Source organism: Nerophis lumbriciformis, linkage group LG09, assembly GCF_033978685.3.
Source record: "Nerophis lumbriciformis linkage group LG09, RoL_Nlum_v2.1, whole genome shotgun sequence".
NCBI lineage: Eukaryota > Metazoa > Chordata > Actinopteri > Syngnathiformes > Syngnathidae > Nerophis > Nerophis lumbriciformis.
In genome coordinates this window covers 42,818,295-42,834,058 of record NC_084556.2, presented here as the reverse complement: position 1 = coordinate 42,834,058, position 15,764 = coordinate 42,818,295, and the positions used below count along the sequence as shown (strand labels likewise).

At 44.0% G+C, this 15,764-nt stretch overlaps 1 protein-coding gene across 4 annotated transcripts in view; it reads right to left on the bottom strand.

The window, feature by feature from the left end:
- Nucleotides 1-3,766: 3,766 nt before the first annotated feature.
- Nucleotides 3,767-15,764, bottom strand: part of LOC133608019 (scavenger receptor cysteine-rich domain-containing group B protein) — a 60,956-nt gene continuing 48,958 nt past the window's right edge. For all 4 annotated transcript variants that reach the window (XM_061963139.2, XM_061963143.2, XM_061963140.1 and 1 more), the window contains 2 exons: nt 4,390-4,488; nt 3,767-4,266 (listed from right to left, as the gene is read on the bottom strand). In XM_061963139.2, coding sequence (XP_061819123.1) covers nt 3,950-4,266; nt 4,390-4,488 — 416 coding nt within the window. In that variant the 3' untranslated portion in view covers nt 3,767-3,949. The remainder of the gene's footprint in view (nt 4,267-4,389; nt 4,489-15,764) is intronic.

The following is a 15,764-nucleotide window of genomic DNA, read 5'->3' as shown; positions in this document are numbered from 1 at the left end:
CGAGGGACACAGTCGAATGCCTTCTCCAAGTCCACAAAGCACATGTAGACTGGTTGGTGAAATTCCCATGCACCCTCAAGGACCCTGCCGAGAGTATAGAGCTGGTCCACAGTTCCACGACCAGGACGAAAAACCACACTGTTCGTCCTGAATTCGAGGTTCGACTATCCAGCGTAGCCTCCTCTCCAGTACACCTGAATAGACCTTACCGGGAAGGCTGAGGAGTTTGATCCCACGATAGTTGGAAGTTGGAACACACCCTCCGGTTCCCCTTCTTAAAGATAGGAACCACCACCCCGGTCTGCCAATCCAGAGCCTTATTATACAACCAATAAGCCATTAACTAAGAGTCTTCCCTCAATAACCGCAGAATTATTGCTTATTAGTAACCCTGATCCTAACCCTTATATGTTCCCCTAGTGTCCAAATAAGTCTTTGTTACTTTAATAAGCAACTAATTAATGGTGAATATGTTCCCCATACTAAAGTGTTACCAAGTATATTTATATAGCGCTTTTCTCTAGTGACTCAAAGCGCTTTACATAATGAAACCTATTATCTAAGGTGGCGACTTGTCCGGGGTGTACCGTTCCGCCCGATTTTAGCTGAGATAGGCTCCAGTGCCCCCCGCGACCCCGAAGGGAATAAGCGGTAGAAAATGGATGGATGGATCGGCATTTAAACCAGTGTGGGTGGCACTAGGAGCAGGTGGGTAAAATATCTTGCCCAAGGACACAGCGGCAGAGACTAGGATGGCAGAGGCAGAGATCAAACCTGGAACACTCAAGTTGCTGGCACGACCGATCTACCAACCAATCCCGTCCGATTTTTCATTTATAATATATATTAATATATTATATGAAAACAACTCCTTGAAGTATGCATATTTTTGCGTCTTGAGCACAGTTAAGTGCAGCCTCTCTCCAATGAGAGAGGCTTCACCGTCTTCAGCACTGAAAAAAAAGGAAAAAAGAAGTGTGTCCGTTGTACAAACCCCGTTTCCATATGAGTTGGGAAATTGTGTTGGATGTAAATATAAACGGAATACAATGATTTGCAAATCCTTTTCAACCCATATTCAATTGAATGCACTACAAAGACAAGATATTTGATGTTCAAACTCATAAACTTAATTTGTTTTTTTGCAAAAAATAATTAACTTAGAATTTCATGGCTGCAACACGTGCCAAAGTAGTTGGGAAAGGGCATGTTCACCACTGTGTTACATGGCCTTTCCTTTTAACAACACTCAGTAAATGTTTGGGAACTGAGGAGACACATTTTTTAAGCTTCTCAGGTGGAATTCTTTCCCATTTTTGCTTGATGTACAGCTTAAGTTGTTCAACAGTCCGGGGGTCTCCGTTGTGGTATTTTAGGCTTCATAATGCGCCACACATTTTCAATGGGAGACAGGTCTGGACTACAGGCAGGCCAGTCTAGTACCCGCACTCTTTTACTATGAAGCCACGTTGATGTAACACGCTTGCTAACAGGCTTGGCATTTTCTTGCTGAAATAAGCAGGGGCGTCCATGGTACGTTGCTTGGATGGCAACATAAGTTGCTCCAAAACCTGTATGTACCTTTCAGCATTAATGGCGCCTTCACAGATGTGTAAGTTACCTATAACAATCCGGATGGTTCTTTTCCTCTTTGGTCCGGAGGACACGACGTCCACAGTTTCCAAAAACAATTTGAAATGTGGACTCGTCAGACCACAGAACACTTTTTCACTTTGTATCAGTCCATCTTAGATGAGCTCAGGCCCAGCGAAGCCGACGGCGTTTCTGGGTGTTGTTGATAAACGGTTTTCGCCTTGCATAGGAGAGTTTTAACTTGCACTTACAGATGTAGCGACCAACTGTAGTTACTGACAGTGGGTTTCTGAAGTGTTCCTGAGCCCATGTTGTGATATCCTTTACACACTGATGTCGCTTGTTGATGCAGTACAGCCTGAGGGATCGAAGGTCACGGGCTTAGCTGCTTACGTGCAGTGATATCTCCAGATTCTCTGAACCCTTTGATGATATTACGGACCGTAGATGGTGAAATCCCTAAATTCCTTGCAATAGCTGGTCGAGAAAGGTTTTTCTTAAACTGTTCAACAATTTACTCACGCATTTGTTGACAAAGTGGTGACCCTCTCCCCATCCTTGTTTGTGAATGATTGAGCATTTCATGGAATCTACTTTTATACCCAATCATGGCACCCACCTGTTCCCAATTTGCCTGTTCACCTGTGGGATGTTCCAAATAAGTGTATGATGAGCATTCCTCAACTTTATCAGTATTTATTGCCACCTTTCCCAACTTCTTTGTCACGTGTTGCTGATATCAAATTCTAAAGTTAATGATTATTTGCAAAAAAAAAAGGTTTATCAGTTTGAACATCAAATATGTTGTCTTTGTAGCATATTCAACTAAATATGGGTTGAAAATGATTTGCAAATCATTGTATTCCGTTTATATTTACATCTAACACAATTTCCCAACTCATATGGAAACGGGGTTTGTAGATTCACTTTGGACTGTGTCTAAAATCCCCATAAAAAGTGGTAGATGTCTCCTTGCTTGTTTGAAAAGGTAGGTAGTAGGTAGGAGCATTAAGTGGGAGCATGGTACGATGAATTTGCAGTAAATGATTGAGTGTCTACGTGGTGATGTCCCATATAATACACACAAAAGTCTTACTAGTCGATCAAATGCAACACGCCCACTAATAGTACACACAGTTTTATAGGTTGCACAGTAAAAACGGCCCATGGTGTCGATGCTGAGAAACAATAATTCAACCATTACTTATAAATTCAACCCGTTCATTTAGCACATACATGTTCTTGGACTTGCATCATTCCCATCCATCTATGTTCTATCGCTTGTCCCTTTCGGGGTCGCAGGGGGTGCTTGAGCCTATCTCAACTGCACTCGGGCGGATGGTGGGGTACACCCTGGACAAGTCACCACCTCATCGCAGGGCCAACAGAGACAACATTCACACTCACATTCACACACTAGGGCCAATTTAGTGTTGCTGTCATGTCTGTGATCATGTTTTGTTTAGTTATGTCCTGTTTGGTTTTTGGACTCTTTTTGGTTCCTGTTTTCACTCCATTGTTTTGTTACCATGACATCCATTAGTTTCACCTGTTCCACGTTTGGACTCACGCACCTGACACTAATCATGACACAGTATTTAAGCTTATAGTTGCCAGGCAGTTGGCCTGGCGACATTACTTCTGCGCACTTCATGCCATGATTTACCTTTGCTCTCTTCATGCCATGTCACAGTAAGTGTTTTGTTTCATGTCCATAGTTTTTGCCCTAGTGCTAGTTTTTGTTTTAATTAGTCAAGTTGTATCTCCGCCTTGTGCGCGCTTTTTGTTCCTTTTTGAGTAATAGAATAAATCATGTCCTTACCTTCACGCCATGTCCAGTCCAGTCGTTTTGCACCCAGGGAAAGAATTTCACACATTAATTTGCGTCGCCATAGTCCATGTCGTAACAGTTGCCAATCAACCTATCCCCGGGTGCATGTCTTTGGAGGTGGGAATAAGCCGGAGTACCCAGAGAGAACCCACGTAGTCACGGAGAGAACATCATTCCCATAGATTGAAAAAGTATGTTGGGAAAGATGCCATGACGTCCTCTAAAATGCACTTACTCACACAAGCATCCAATCAGATTGCTCTATATTGTCGTGCTCATTGCTTTTAAGGGCCATATTTTCATGGATCAATATAAGCTATGATGAACAACGTTGCTGTCTTTGATTTATTTCTTGCATTGGTATTTCAGGATTCACCAGTGTTATCCCAGGCAATTGCAACTCTTAGTTAATTATAAAGTGCTTAATAGGCATATATGTCTAAAATGTAGCTGAAACCTCTCAAATAGATGTTGGTTGTCTTAGCAGTGTAAAGTGTATTGCTTGGTAAAACTCTTCTCTAACAATCATAACAACAAACATGTGACACCGACATCTTCCGAATGGTCACAGTTGTGCACATCCCAGGATATATGAGAGCAATGCAACAGAGATGCTTCTGTTCCGGTGCACTTTAGATTGTCCAGCAGAATTTTTCCTGTGCCAGGCCCAAAGTGCGCTTCCTCCCACGCCGTTACAGCCTCGCCACAGCCAAGCAGCTGGCACACCACCTGGGCGTCAGCGATGTCCCAAGCGTCGTCACAAACTGTGCCCCATTCAGAATGGAGATACATCTCTACACGGCCTTCACAGACACGGTTGCTTCCAACCAGTCTCAGTGTTCCTGCAGAAAGGAAAACATGTCTTCCAGAATCCAAGAGACATAAGACCTTAAAGAAGCAGTTACGGGGGAAATGCTGCCTGCTCGTCCTTTATTATGTTGAATAAATGAAGTGTGAACATATACCTTCGTCAGGTGGTGTGGAGATGGTGGATTCCCCGCCGGGTGTCTCGTCAGTTGCACTAAAGTCACGGGCAAATCCCAATCCACTGAAGGGTAGAAATGCTGGTAAAAGCAGAGGAATCATTTTGAAGAAAATATGTTATACAAAAAAATTACAAAGATATATGTGTATATATGTATATATGCATATATATAGACTTAGACTTAGACAAACTTTATTTATCCACAAGGGAAATTGTTCCACACAGTAGCTCAGTTACGAAAGATGGAAAGGGTATATATGTAAATCTAAATATATATGTATATATATATATAAATATATATATATATATATATATATATATATATATATATATATATTTAGGGATACCAAAGTTAACGCGCCAATAACATGTTAACTATAAATTCATTTAACAACGCAAATTTTTTTAGCGCATAATAACGCGAATGCGTCCTGACTGTTTTTTTAATCTTGGAAACGTAATTACGGGAAGTTACTATTGAGCCACAAGCTTGAACATAGCAATTCAGAAATTCACAAACCAGGAGGGACATTATGGAAATCTCAGATCCAAAGCCAGGATAAGTAGGTTTCGCAATAAAACAAGACCATTTTGTCTTCAATCGCTGTGAGACGACATCATTGGAGCGAACGCCTGTGTGGAGGGGGGCGTGGCCTGCGGGCCTGCCGCGGAACGGGGTGTGCCAGGACCGGCCTCGAAGACAGCACCAGGTGCGTAGATGGCCAATGTGGGCTTTGTTATCTAATCACCTGTCGCCTTTATTAGCAGCAGCCGTGATGAGGCTGCTGCAACCTCTACATTTGGCGCCCAACAAGCCAGACCACCCAAGAAGATGGAAGCCGATCCCCTGACGGCTTTGTCGAGCGTTCTCACGGAGGTGACAGTGGCCAGCTGTCAACATCAGCGGCCGTCTCCATGCACCGCATGAGGGAAGAAGAGGATCTCCATGCCTTCATAGACATTTTTGTGGCCACAGCGGAGGCATGCGCGTGGCCGAAAGAGGAATGGGGAGTGCGACTCTTGCTGCTGTTGGCGGGGGAGGCACAGCGAGCGGCGCTTAGCCTACCGGCGGCCTCCCGCGTGCACTTCCCGGACCTGAGGAGGTCGGTGCTGGACCGGACCGGTTGCACCGCCGAGGACCACCGGCGCCGGTTCCAGGCGCAGCGGCTGGGGACGGAGGACCGCTCGTTCGTGCTTGGACAGCAGCTCCAGGACGCGGCGACACGTTGGCTGCAGCCAAAAGAAGGTGACGACCAGATGATGGAGCGGCTGATCATGGAGTAGCTCCTGGAGGTGATCCCCACGTGGATGGCGGCCTGGGTCCGCTACCACCGGCCCAGAGACCTGACAGCAGCGGTGCACCGCGAGGCGCAAAGGGCGACGGCCAGGGAGGAAGCCGAGCGCCCAGCACCAACACCGAGCGCGCAGGGGGAGGAGGCGGCGCCGCGGGACGCACTTGAGTCTGTGTCTGCTTCATCCCCACAGAACATCATGCACCCAGCACCAGCACCGCGCAGAGCGAGCGCGCAGAGGGAGGAGAAACAACTGACTCTATTGTGTGTGCTTCCTCGCAGGTCACGGCTGCTGCGAATACAGTGCTTCCCGCGCAGACGGCCCCTCAAACACCTGGGCAGGCGTGCTGGAGGCATGGGCGGCCCGGTCACGTGCGTCAGGGACTCCACGCGTGGAGGTGAGGCAGGTGATCCGGGTTGCCGGCCCTCTGGCGCCCTCCCCCGGCCCGGGTGAGACGTACTGTATGCCAGTAAGGATACAAGGGAGTACACACCGGGCGATGGTGGATTTGGGCTGCAAGCAGTCCATGATCTACCAGAACCTGGTTCGACCCGGGACTTTGAGGCAGGCAACACGGGTGAAAATTAGATGTGTTCATGGGGATGTGCACGAGGACCCTGTGGTGCCAGTAGAAATTTGTATAATAAGAAAAAATATAGTGTCGATGTTGCTGTAGGTGCGCACATCACGCATCCCTTAATTATAGGAACAAATTGGGCGGGGTTTCATGATTTAGTGAAACAGTGCGCAGAGGTGCGTTCACGGCCGGTAGGGAAACGGGATATCTGCGCTATTCTCAGCGGCGACGCGAGGTAATCCGGTGCTGCCAAGGGGAAACCGGCCCCCCAATGGCACCCCGTGGGGGACTTCCCCCTTGAGCAGTCGCGGTATGACACTCTGCGCTCGGCCTGGGACCAAGCGATATCAATTGACGGTCAGCGGGTGCGCCCGGGAATAGAGCGGGTATTCCCGCACTTTGCATTAATTAGAGACAGATTATACCGAGTGAGTCGTGACACTCAGACAGGAGAAGAAATCACCCAGTTGTTTGTGCCGAAACGCCGTCAGGAAATGATTTTCCAGGCAGCGCACTTCAATCCCATAGCTGGCCACAAGGGGTATGATAAGACACTCAATTGGGTAATGGTCCGGTTCTATTGGCCGGGCATCCGGGCAGACATGCGCCGCTGGTGCGCTGCCTGCCCGCACTGCCAGCTAGTCAATCCTGTGGCCACCCCCAAGGCGCCCTTGCGCCCATTACCAATTATGGAAGTCCTATTTGAAAGGATTGGCATGGACCTCATCGGACCATTTCACCCGAGCACTAGGGGATATTGTTTTGTGTTAGTCCTGGTGGATTACGCAACTCGATATCCCAGAGCAGTGCCGCGACGGTCCATCTCGGCAACGAGCGTGGTGCAAGCACTGTTTCAGGTCATCTCCCGAGTTGGAATCCCGAAAGAGATTCTGACTGACCAGGGCACGTCCTTTATGTCACGCACGGTAAAGGAACTATACGGATTATTGGGAATTAAGCAGCAAACCGACGGGTTGGTGGAGCGGCTGAATAAGACGCTGAAAACCATGATCCGTAAGTTTACGCACGAGGACAAACCAAATTGGCATAAATGGCTGGATCCCCTGCTGTTTGCAATGCGGGAGATACCCCAGGCCTCCACAGGGTTTTCCCCTTTTGAATTGTTGTTCGGCAGGAAGCTGCGCGGGGTTTTGGACAAAATTAAAGAAAGATGGGAGGAAGGTCCAAGCCCCAGCAAAAATTAAATTCAATACGTCATGGACCTGAGAGCAAAACTCCACATGGTGGGGCACTTGTCACGCGAGAATTTGCTGCGGGCCCAGGAACGTCAGCAGTGCTTGTATAACGGGGACGCAGCTAAGGAAATTTTCACCGGGAGAAAAAGTGCTTGTATTGCTTCCGACTTCCAGCTTGAAATTACTCACCAAGTGGCAAGGACCCTTTGTGGTCACACGGCGAGTGGGCGATGTGGATTATGAGGTCCGGCGCTCAGACCGGGGCGGAGGCACCCAAATTTACCATCTCATCCTCCTGAAAACATGGAAGGAGGCGGAGCCTGTTTCCATGGTAATAAATGATAAATGGGTTATACTTGTATAGCGCTTTTCTACCTTCAAGGTACTCAAAGCGCATTGACAGTATTACCACTTTCACCTATTCACACACACATTCACACACTGATGGCGGGAGCTGCCATGCAAGGCGCTAACCAGCAGCCATCAGGAGCAAGGGGTGAAGTGTCTTGCCCAAGGACACAACGGACGTGACTAGGATGGTAGAAGGTGGGGATTGAACCCCAGTAACCAGCAACACTCCGATTGCTGGCACGACCACTCTAGCAACTTCGCCACGCCGTCCCAGTGGTCAAGGAGGAGGAGTTTGGGCCGGAGAGCCCGCGCTCCGCCCCGCCCTCCCCCCTCCTCTGTGATAATCAGCTCACCTTAGCGCAGAAAGCAGATGTTGCCAAGCTGCAGCAGCGTTTTCTGATGTGTTCTCCCTTCGGCCCGGCCGCACAAACCTCATCCAGCATCACATTGAGACCAGCCCGGGTGTTACGATGCGATCTCGGCCCTACAGATTCCCCGAACACAAACGCAAAGTGGTTCGGGACAAATTAAAGTCTATGCTGGAGTTAGGGGTAATAGAAGATGTCACACAGTGCGTGGTGCAGCCCCATCGTTCTGGTAGGGAAGAAGGATGGGTCTGTGCAGTTCTCTGTGGATTACCACAAGGTAAATGAGGTGTCATGTTTTGACGCCTACCCAATGCCCCGGGTCAACGAGCTCCTGGATCGGCTGGGCACTGCTCGTTTTTTCACGAAACTGGATTTGACCAAGGGCTACTGGCAGATTCCCTTGTCACCAGAGTCCAAGGAAAAAATGGCATTTTCCACTCCGGAAGGATTGTACCAATTCGTGACACTTCCGTTCGGCTTGTTCGGTGCACCCGCCACGTTCCAGCGCCTCATGGACCGGGTGCTGTGCCCTCACGCTGCATACGCGGCTGCCTGTCTGGATGATGTCATCATCCAGAGTGGCGGCTGGGAAGAACACATGCGGCGGGTGGTCGGGTGCTCGAGTCTCTAAGGCAGGCGGGGCTCACCGCCAACCCGGCGAAGTGTGCGGTTGGCCGGAGGGAAGTACAGTATTTGGGGTACCACTTGGGAGGAGGGCAGGTGCACCCGCAAGTAGATAAAACAGCAGCAATGCAGCCTGCCCAACCCCCAAGACGAAAAAAGAGGTGAGGCAGTTTTTGGGTCTGGCAGGTTACTACCGGAGGTTTATACCCCGGTTCGCGGACCTGACCAGCCCACTAACTGACCTCTCCCGAAAGGATGCTCCAGATCTGGTCCAGTGGACGGAGCAGTGCCAGCGCGTTTGAGAGGGTGAAGAAGGCCCTCTGCGAGGAGCCGGTCCTGCACATGGACGGCTTCCCGGCCTGCGTCTGGCGGTGGAAGTATGTGTAGGGGCCGTGGCCTGAGGGCCTGCCACGGAACGGGGTGTGCCAGGACCGGCCTCAAAGACAGCGACAGGTGCGTAGATGGCCCAGGTGGTCCTTGTTATCTAATCACCTGTCACCTTTATTAGCAGTAGCCGTGATGAGACGAGTAATTGGAGTTGGAGGTGCTGCTGGGCAGACGCAGAAAAGACTTGTTGCTGGAAAGCAAAAGTCTCGCACCTTGTGAGAACAAAATAAAACAGCGTTATACCCTGAATTCCTGGCTCTCCTGGTAGTGTGTGGTGGTCTGAAGAACCCACTAAAGGGCAACCTCTACAGCCTGCTGGTGCGCTTTTCCGCTTTTACAGAGGAGGAGTTTCACGTCTGTGTTTACATCACAGTTGAATGGATTGATAACATAACAGTTACTCTAACTGCTTTAGTAGGATGGAAAAAAAACTCAGCAAAAAAAGACGGTATACAGAAAATCTGGAGTCACTTTTTAATTAAATACCTTCATCAAAACATATCAAGACAAGGAAATTGGTATTTCAATTTTCTTTTCATAAAATTAAAATTGAAAAACAGAAAAGGACTGTTTTTTTTAATGTTGTTTTTAAAAATACTAAAAAGATAATCGAAGAACAAAGACTTTTTCTTATTTGGTTTTGAAAAGAAAAATGAAGATTCCCAGTAAACAAAAACATAACTAAATGCGCAGATTATGAGTTTTTATAATCTGATACAGGAAGTTTTTAGGGCTAAAACGTAAAGAAAACACGGCACAAAGTTCCACATGTCAACAGAAACTGAAACTGAAAAACAGACCAAAAGGTATATGTTTTCATATTCCGACACCGGAACCATAAGTAGCGATTTTCAAGACAGGAGTTCGGACTGTCCTGTAGAAAAATCTGTATTTTGGTGAGCGATTGAATCCCTTTTTGGCTCCACTTTCATATGATATGTGCATATATATATCTGTAGACGTCAGACCTCGTTGTGCCATGTCAAAAAGGTTTTCTGTCTAGGGCTCCAAATACATTTTGGCCAGGCACACGGGTACCGTAGTATCCCCGCTTTTACTTTGAAAATAAAGACTTCCAGTGTCAGATTATGAAAAGTAATCCGTTTTGGTATGTTTTCCGTTTTTGTTTATTGCGGATCCTTATTTTTCTTTTCAAAACCAGAAAAGAAAATGCTTTGGGTCAGTGTAAGTTTTAGTATTTAAATGATTCTTTTCATAAATAAATTTAAAAAAAAAAAAATTTTTTTTAAATGTATTTTGTTTTAAAAACAAAGCGTTTTTCTTTTTTTTGGTTTTGCAAAGAGAAATTAAGATCCCCTAAACAAAAACGGAAATTGTTTTTTCATAGTCTGACACCTGAGGTCTTTATTATCAAAGTAAAAGCAAGGATACTCCTGTACCCGTGTGTTTGGCTAAATGTATTTGGAGCCCTACACAAAAACATATTTTAAATATGGCACCACGAGGTCTGACGTCTGCATATACAGATATTAATATGCACATATACTATGAAAGTGGAGGCAAACAGCACAGATTTTCTTACAGGCCAGTCTGCGGTCTTGTCTCTAAAATCACTATTTCCGGTTCCAGTGTCGAAATATGAAAACACATCAATTTTGTTCTGCTTTTCAGTTTCAGTTTCTGTTAATATTTGTGTAGATATTTCTGTATAAAACTTAAAACTTTGTATCATGTCTAAAGTATTTTCTTTGCATGTAAGCCAGCAGTGAGGTGGCGACTTGTCCAGGGTGTACCCTGACTTCCGCCCGCATGCAGCTGAGATAGGCTCCAGTGACCCCCCGTGACCCCGAAAGGGATAAGCGGTAGAAAATGGATGGATGTAAGCCAGCATCACAGACACACGGTACTGTAGTAATTATATCCACTTTTTCAATACAATCAGGATTCCTCAAAGGACCATAGACATCATTGAATGCAGGGATTTAGTTTACACATGATGGTCTTCTGCTCTTCTTGGACATTTATAAAACATTTGACTCACTTGAAGATGACTTTCTTTTTCTAGCGCTGGAAAGCACTGGATTTGGTATTAAGTTTCGGGAAATTATTAGAAGACTTCATGATAATATTAATAGTTGTGTCTTAGTAGTCTCAGGCACAAGCGTTTCCTAAAAGATGAAAAACAAATTCCAACTGCTATTGAAAAAAATTTAAGAATGATCTACTGTATCAGGACATTGCTTGGACCTTTAAAATGTGAATTGTTTTCTATCCATGAATGTGTGAATAAAAATATGTACAATGTCCCTCTAAAGTCTGAGGTGAAATATTTAAGTTGTAAACTATCAAAAAACGAATTAACTCTCAGAAAACAAACATAGAAAATAAAGTTAAAGAATGCCAAACTAAGCTAAATTTATGGCAACAAAAAAGATTTGTAATACTTGGTACTTACGTACCAAAATGGAAAGTTTATCCAGATGTATTTATCTTGCTTATTTTCATTTGATACCTACTAGAATAATAAGAAACATAAACCACATCAACTTTAATTTCATTTGGATAAATAAGACACATTATATTAAAAAGGGTAACATGGTGAAATAATATAAAGATGGAGGACTAAAAGTTTTCGGTGTTAATTGTTTAAATCAGTGGTTTTCAAACATTTTTCACCAACAACCATCCCAGAAATAACTTTGTCCTCCAAGTACCACCATAACAACAAACATTAAAATACAGCAATGTTGTAGGCCTACACGTTCATTAAAACAAGGCAGAGGTTTTATTTAGCAAGTATATTTAATATTTTTCTGCCACTGTAACATTACACACAGTTTGAACGGTAACACTGCATTTGAATATAGGGAAATTAAACACTATACTTTAATCAAGTGATTCTTCGGCGAACCACTGAGCACTGGTACCACTAGTGGTACATTTACCACAGTTTCAGAATCACTGGTTTTAATGGTAACCTGAAATTGAACTGGTGGAAGTTATGGATTAAAAATGGTGATTCCTTCTGGTATTACATACCCCAAATAATATTTGATAAATTAGAAGGATTAAACTTCCATGATATGTGCCTTTCAAATGTAGAAGCTTACTGTTAAATGATCAGACTTTCACAAGCAGATGTATCTTATTGGAAGATGAAGTACATACATAACTTGTCCCCTCATCACATTCCGATATGTAAGAAAATATGTATTTGACACATGAACAAATGACTGTATTATGACGGCTGCATGTAGAAAAGTATTTGGTCAATTGTAGATATTATGGATTCACAAAGACACTTGCTTAATTATGAGCAACGCATTTCACTTCCATCCACCACTTTCTGTATTGAAACAATCGCACAAAGCATTGCCGAAACAAATCTTATTTCTGTGTAAAAATAGTTTGCCGCACTGTCTTTTATTACTTCCATAACTAATCTTACACAACATTTCATTAATTCACTAACTATTTAATTAAATCATTAAATAGTTAATAATGTACATATTAATCCAGGCAAACAAAACAATAGTAATGTTTTTATCAAATTTGATAAAGACACAATTTAAAAAATACAAAGATTATATTTCCTTCTTCCATTACCAGCCAAGGTGAAAGAAAGTCACTTGAAAACCACAAACAATCTTTATCCATATTTTTTGGTTAAGTAAATACATCCAAGTATTGACACATGTCTTTGTTGCCTGCATAAATTTGGCTTTGTTTGGCATTCTTTAATTTTATTTTCTACATTTGTTTTCTGGGAGTTGTTGTTTTTTTGATAGGGTACACCTAAATATTTCACCTCAGACTTTACAGGGACATTGCAAATATATTTATTCACACATTCATTGATAGGAAACAATTCACATTTTTAAGGTTTTTCCTTTTTTTTCATTCCTTTTTTTTTTTTATTGAGACAACAATTATTTATGTATTTAATATTTGTATGCTTACTATGGTATATTTTTTATTTTTTATTTATTTGTTCACTGTTCTGTTACAGAGAACAAGGAAATTGGATAAAATTGCTATGGTATGAAAAGGGGTAGGATTAAATAAGCTCTGCTCCTTCCTTCTCGTTTTTGGATGTGCTGTAATGAAACAACTGGAAGCGTGTGATGCATTACATTGTATTGTATGCATGTTCGAAATAAACTGAAACTGAAACTGAAGGTCAAGGCAAAGTCCTGATACATTAAAGAATTCTTGAATTTGGAATGTATTCTGCTAGAGTAATTCTAACTGCTAACTAGCTATTTTTTCCATGCCAGCAGATTCAAATATGGTGATAACAGACATCCTTGAGGAATTCCCATCTTGATTAGGAAACCAGGCTTGTGCCTGAGACTAGTAAGACACAACTACTAATGTTATCATAAAGTCCTTTAATTATCCCCCAAAACCTAAAAACCAAGTCCAGTGTGTTCCAGCACTAGAAAAAGAAAGTCATGTTCCAGTGAGTTAAGCGTTTTATAAAAGTCCAAGAAGAGCAGAAGACCATTATGTGTAATTAAATCCCGGTATTCAATAATGTCCATGACATGTTTTAATGATTGGAGTATGGAATATGAGGAATCCTGGTTGTTTAAAAAGGGCATATAATAACTAGAATACCGTGTGTCTGTGACGCTGGCTAACATGTAAAGAAAATATTTTAGACATGGCACAAAGTTCCATAACTTATACAAAAACATATACACACATCAACAGAAACTGAAACTGAAAAGCAAACCAAAATGTATGTATTTTTATTCAATGACACCGAAACCGGAAGTCGTGATTTTAAAGACAGGACCGCGGACTGGCCTGTAAGAAAATCTGTTACTATTATGCGTGATCGAATCCCTTTTTACCTCCACTTTCATATGATATGTGCATATAGATATAAATAAATAAATGATAAATGGGTTGTACTTGTATAGCGCTTTTCTACCTTCAAGGTACTCAAAGCGCTTTGACACTACTTCCACATTTACCCATTCACACACACATTCACACACTGATGGCGGGAGCTGCCATGCAAGGCGCTAACCAGCAGCCATCAGGAGCAAGGGTGAAGTGTCTTGCTCAGGACACAACGGACATGACGAGGTTGGTACTAGGTGGGGATTGAACCAGGGACCCTCGAGTCGCGCACGGCCACTCTTCCACTGCGCCACGCCGCCCCTTATCTGTAAACATCAGAACTTGTTGTGCCATGGCTAAAATATTTTCTGTGTAGGGCTCCAATTTATTGGAATTTATTGCTTTATCAATGGGGTTAGGACAATCAGTTGTGTTGTGTTGGGGCGGTATAGCTCGGTTGGTAGAGCAGCAACTTGAGGGTTGCAGGTTCGATCCCCACTTCCACCATCCTAGTCACTGCCATTGTGTCCTTGGGCAAGACACTTTACCCACCTGCTCCCAGTGCCACCCACATTGGTTTAAATGTAACTTAGATATTGGGTTTCACAATGTAAAGCGCTTTGAGTCACTTGAGAAAAAGCGCTATATAAATGTAATTCACTTCACTTCACTTGTGAATGAGAAGATGTGTCCAAACGTTTGGCCTGTACTGTATATATACATATATACACACAAAGTGTATTGAGCGTGTGCGTGCGAGGGGGCGCTTGCTTGTTGCCACAAGGAAAAGGCAGGCCATGAGGCAGCAAATACCTCTGCCTCACAGTAGGGGGCAATATATCGAAAGTTCATGAACTGCCAACACCTGTTAACCCTTAAGAAGTAGAAGAAGAAAACCATAGACAACAACTGCTACGCTTCCAGCAAACTGTGATGCTTTTTCGCCCTAAAAATGGAGGATTTGATATCTAAAATAAGGAATTTTTCAAGACTGGACTTTCAATCCAAGCAGAAGTCATTAATACGGTATAGCTCGGTTGGGGCGGTATAGCTTGGTTGGTAGAGTGGCCGTGACAGCAACTTGAGGGTTGCAGGTTCGATCCCCGCTTCCGCCATCCTAGTCACTGCTGTTGTGTCCTTGGGCAAGACACTTGACCCACCTGCTCCCAGTACCACCCACACTTGTTTAAATGTAACTTAGATATTGGGTTTCACTATGTAAAGCGCTTTGAGTCACGAGAGAAAAAGCGCTATATAAATATAATTCACTTCACTTCACAATACTGGGAGACCAACGCCAGAGCTGGCAGATTTGATTCAAACGCGTGTGGTCTGAGGACAGAAAATAATGCGTTCATTTCTAAACGATTCGAAAAGAATAGCTTTGTGGCTGTACCACAAAAAACGTCTTTATTGCTTTTTCTGCCTTTTATTCTCAACGAGTGACCGTCTTTGGACCCAAATGGGATATACTGAGACGGCGACTTGTCCAGGGTATACACTGCCTTCCACCCGAATGCAGCTGAGATAGGCTCCAGCACCCCCCGCAACCCTGAGAGGGACAAGCGGTAGAACATTGATTAATGTGATGGATCTGAAAAACCTGCCAAGAAGCCTCGAAAAACATGAAAGCTCATCTGTCCACATTCAAGGTCAGATTTATTTAAAAACGTTTGGAATATCACGTATTGATCTGGCTCTAAATGAACAATGGAGGAAAATCGTGAGGTATTAAAAGACCTGATAA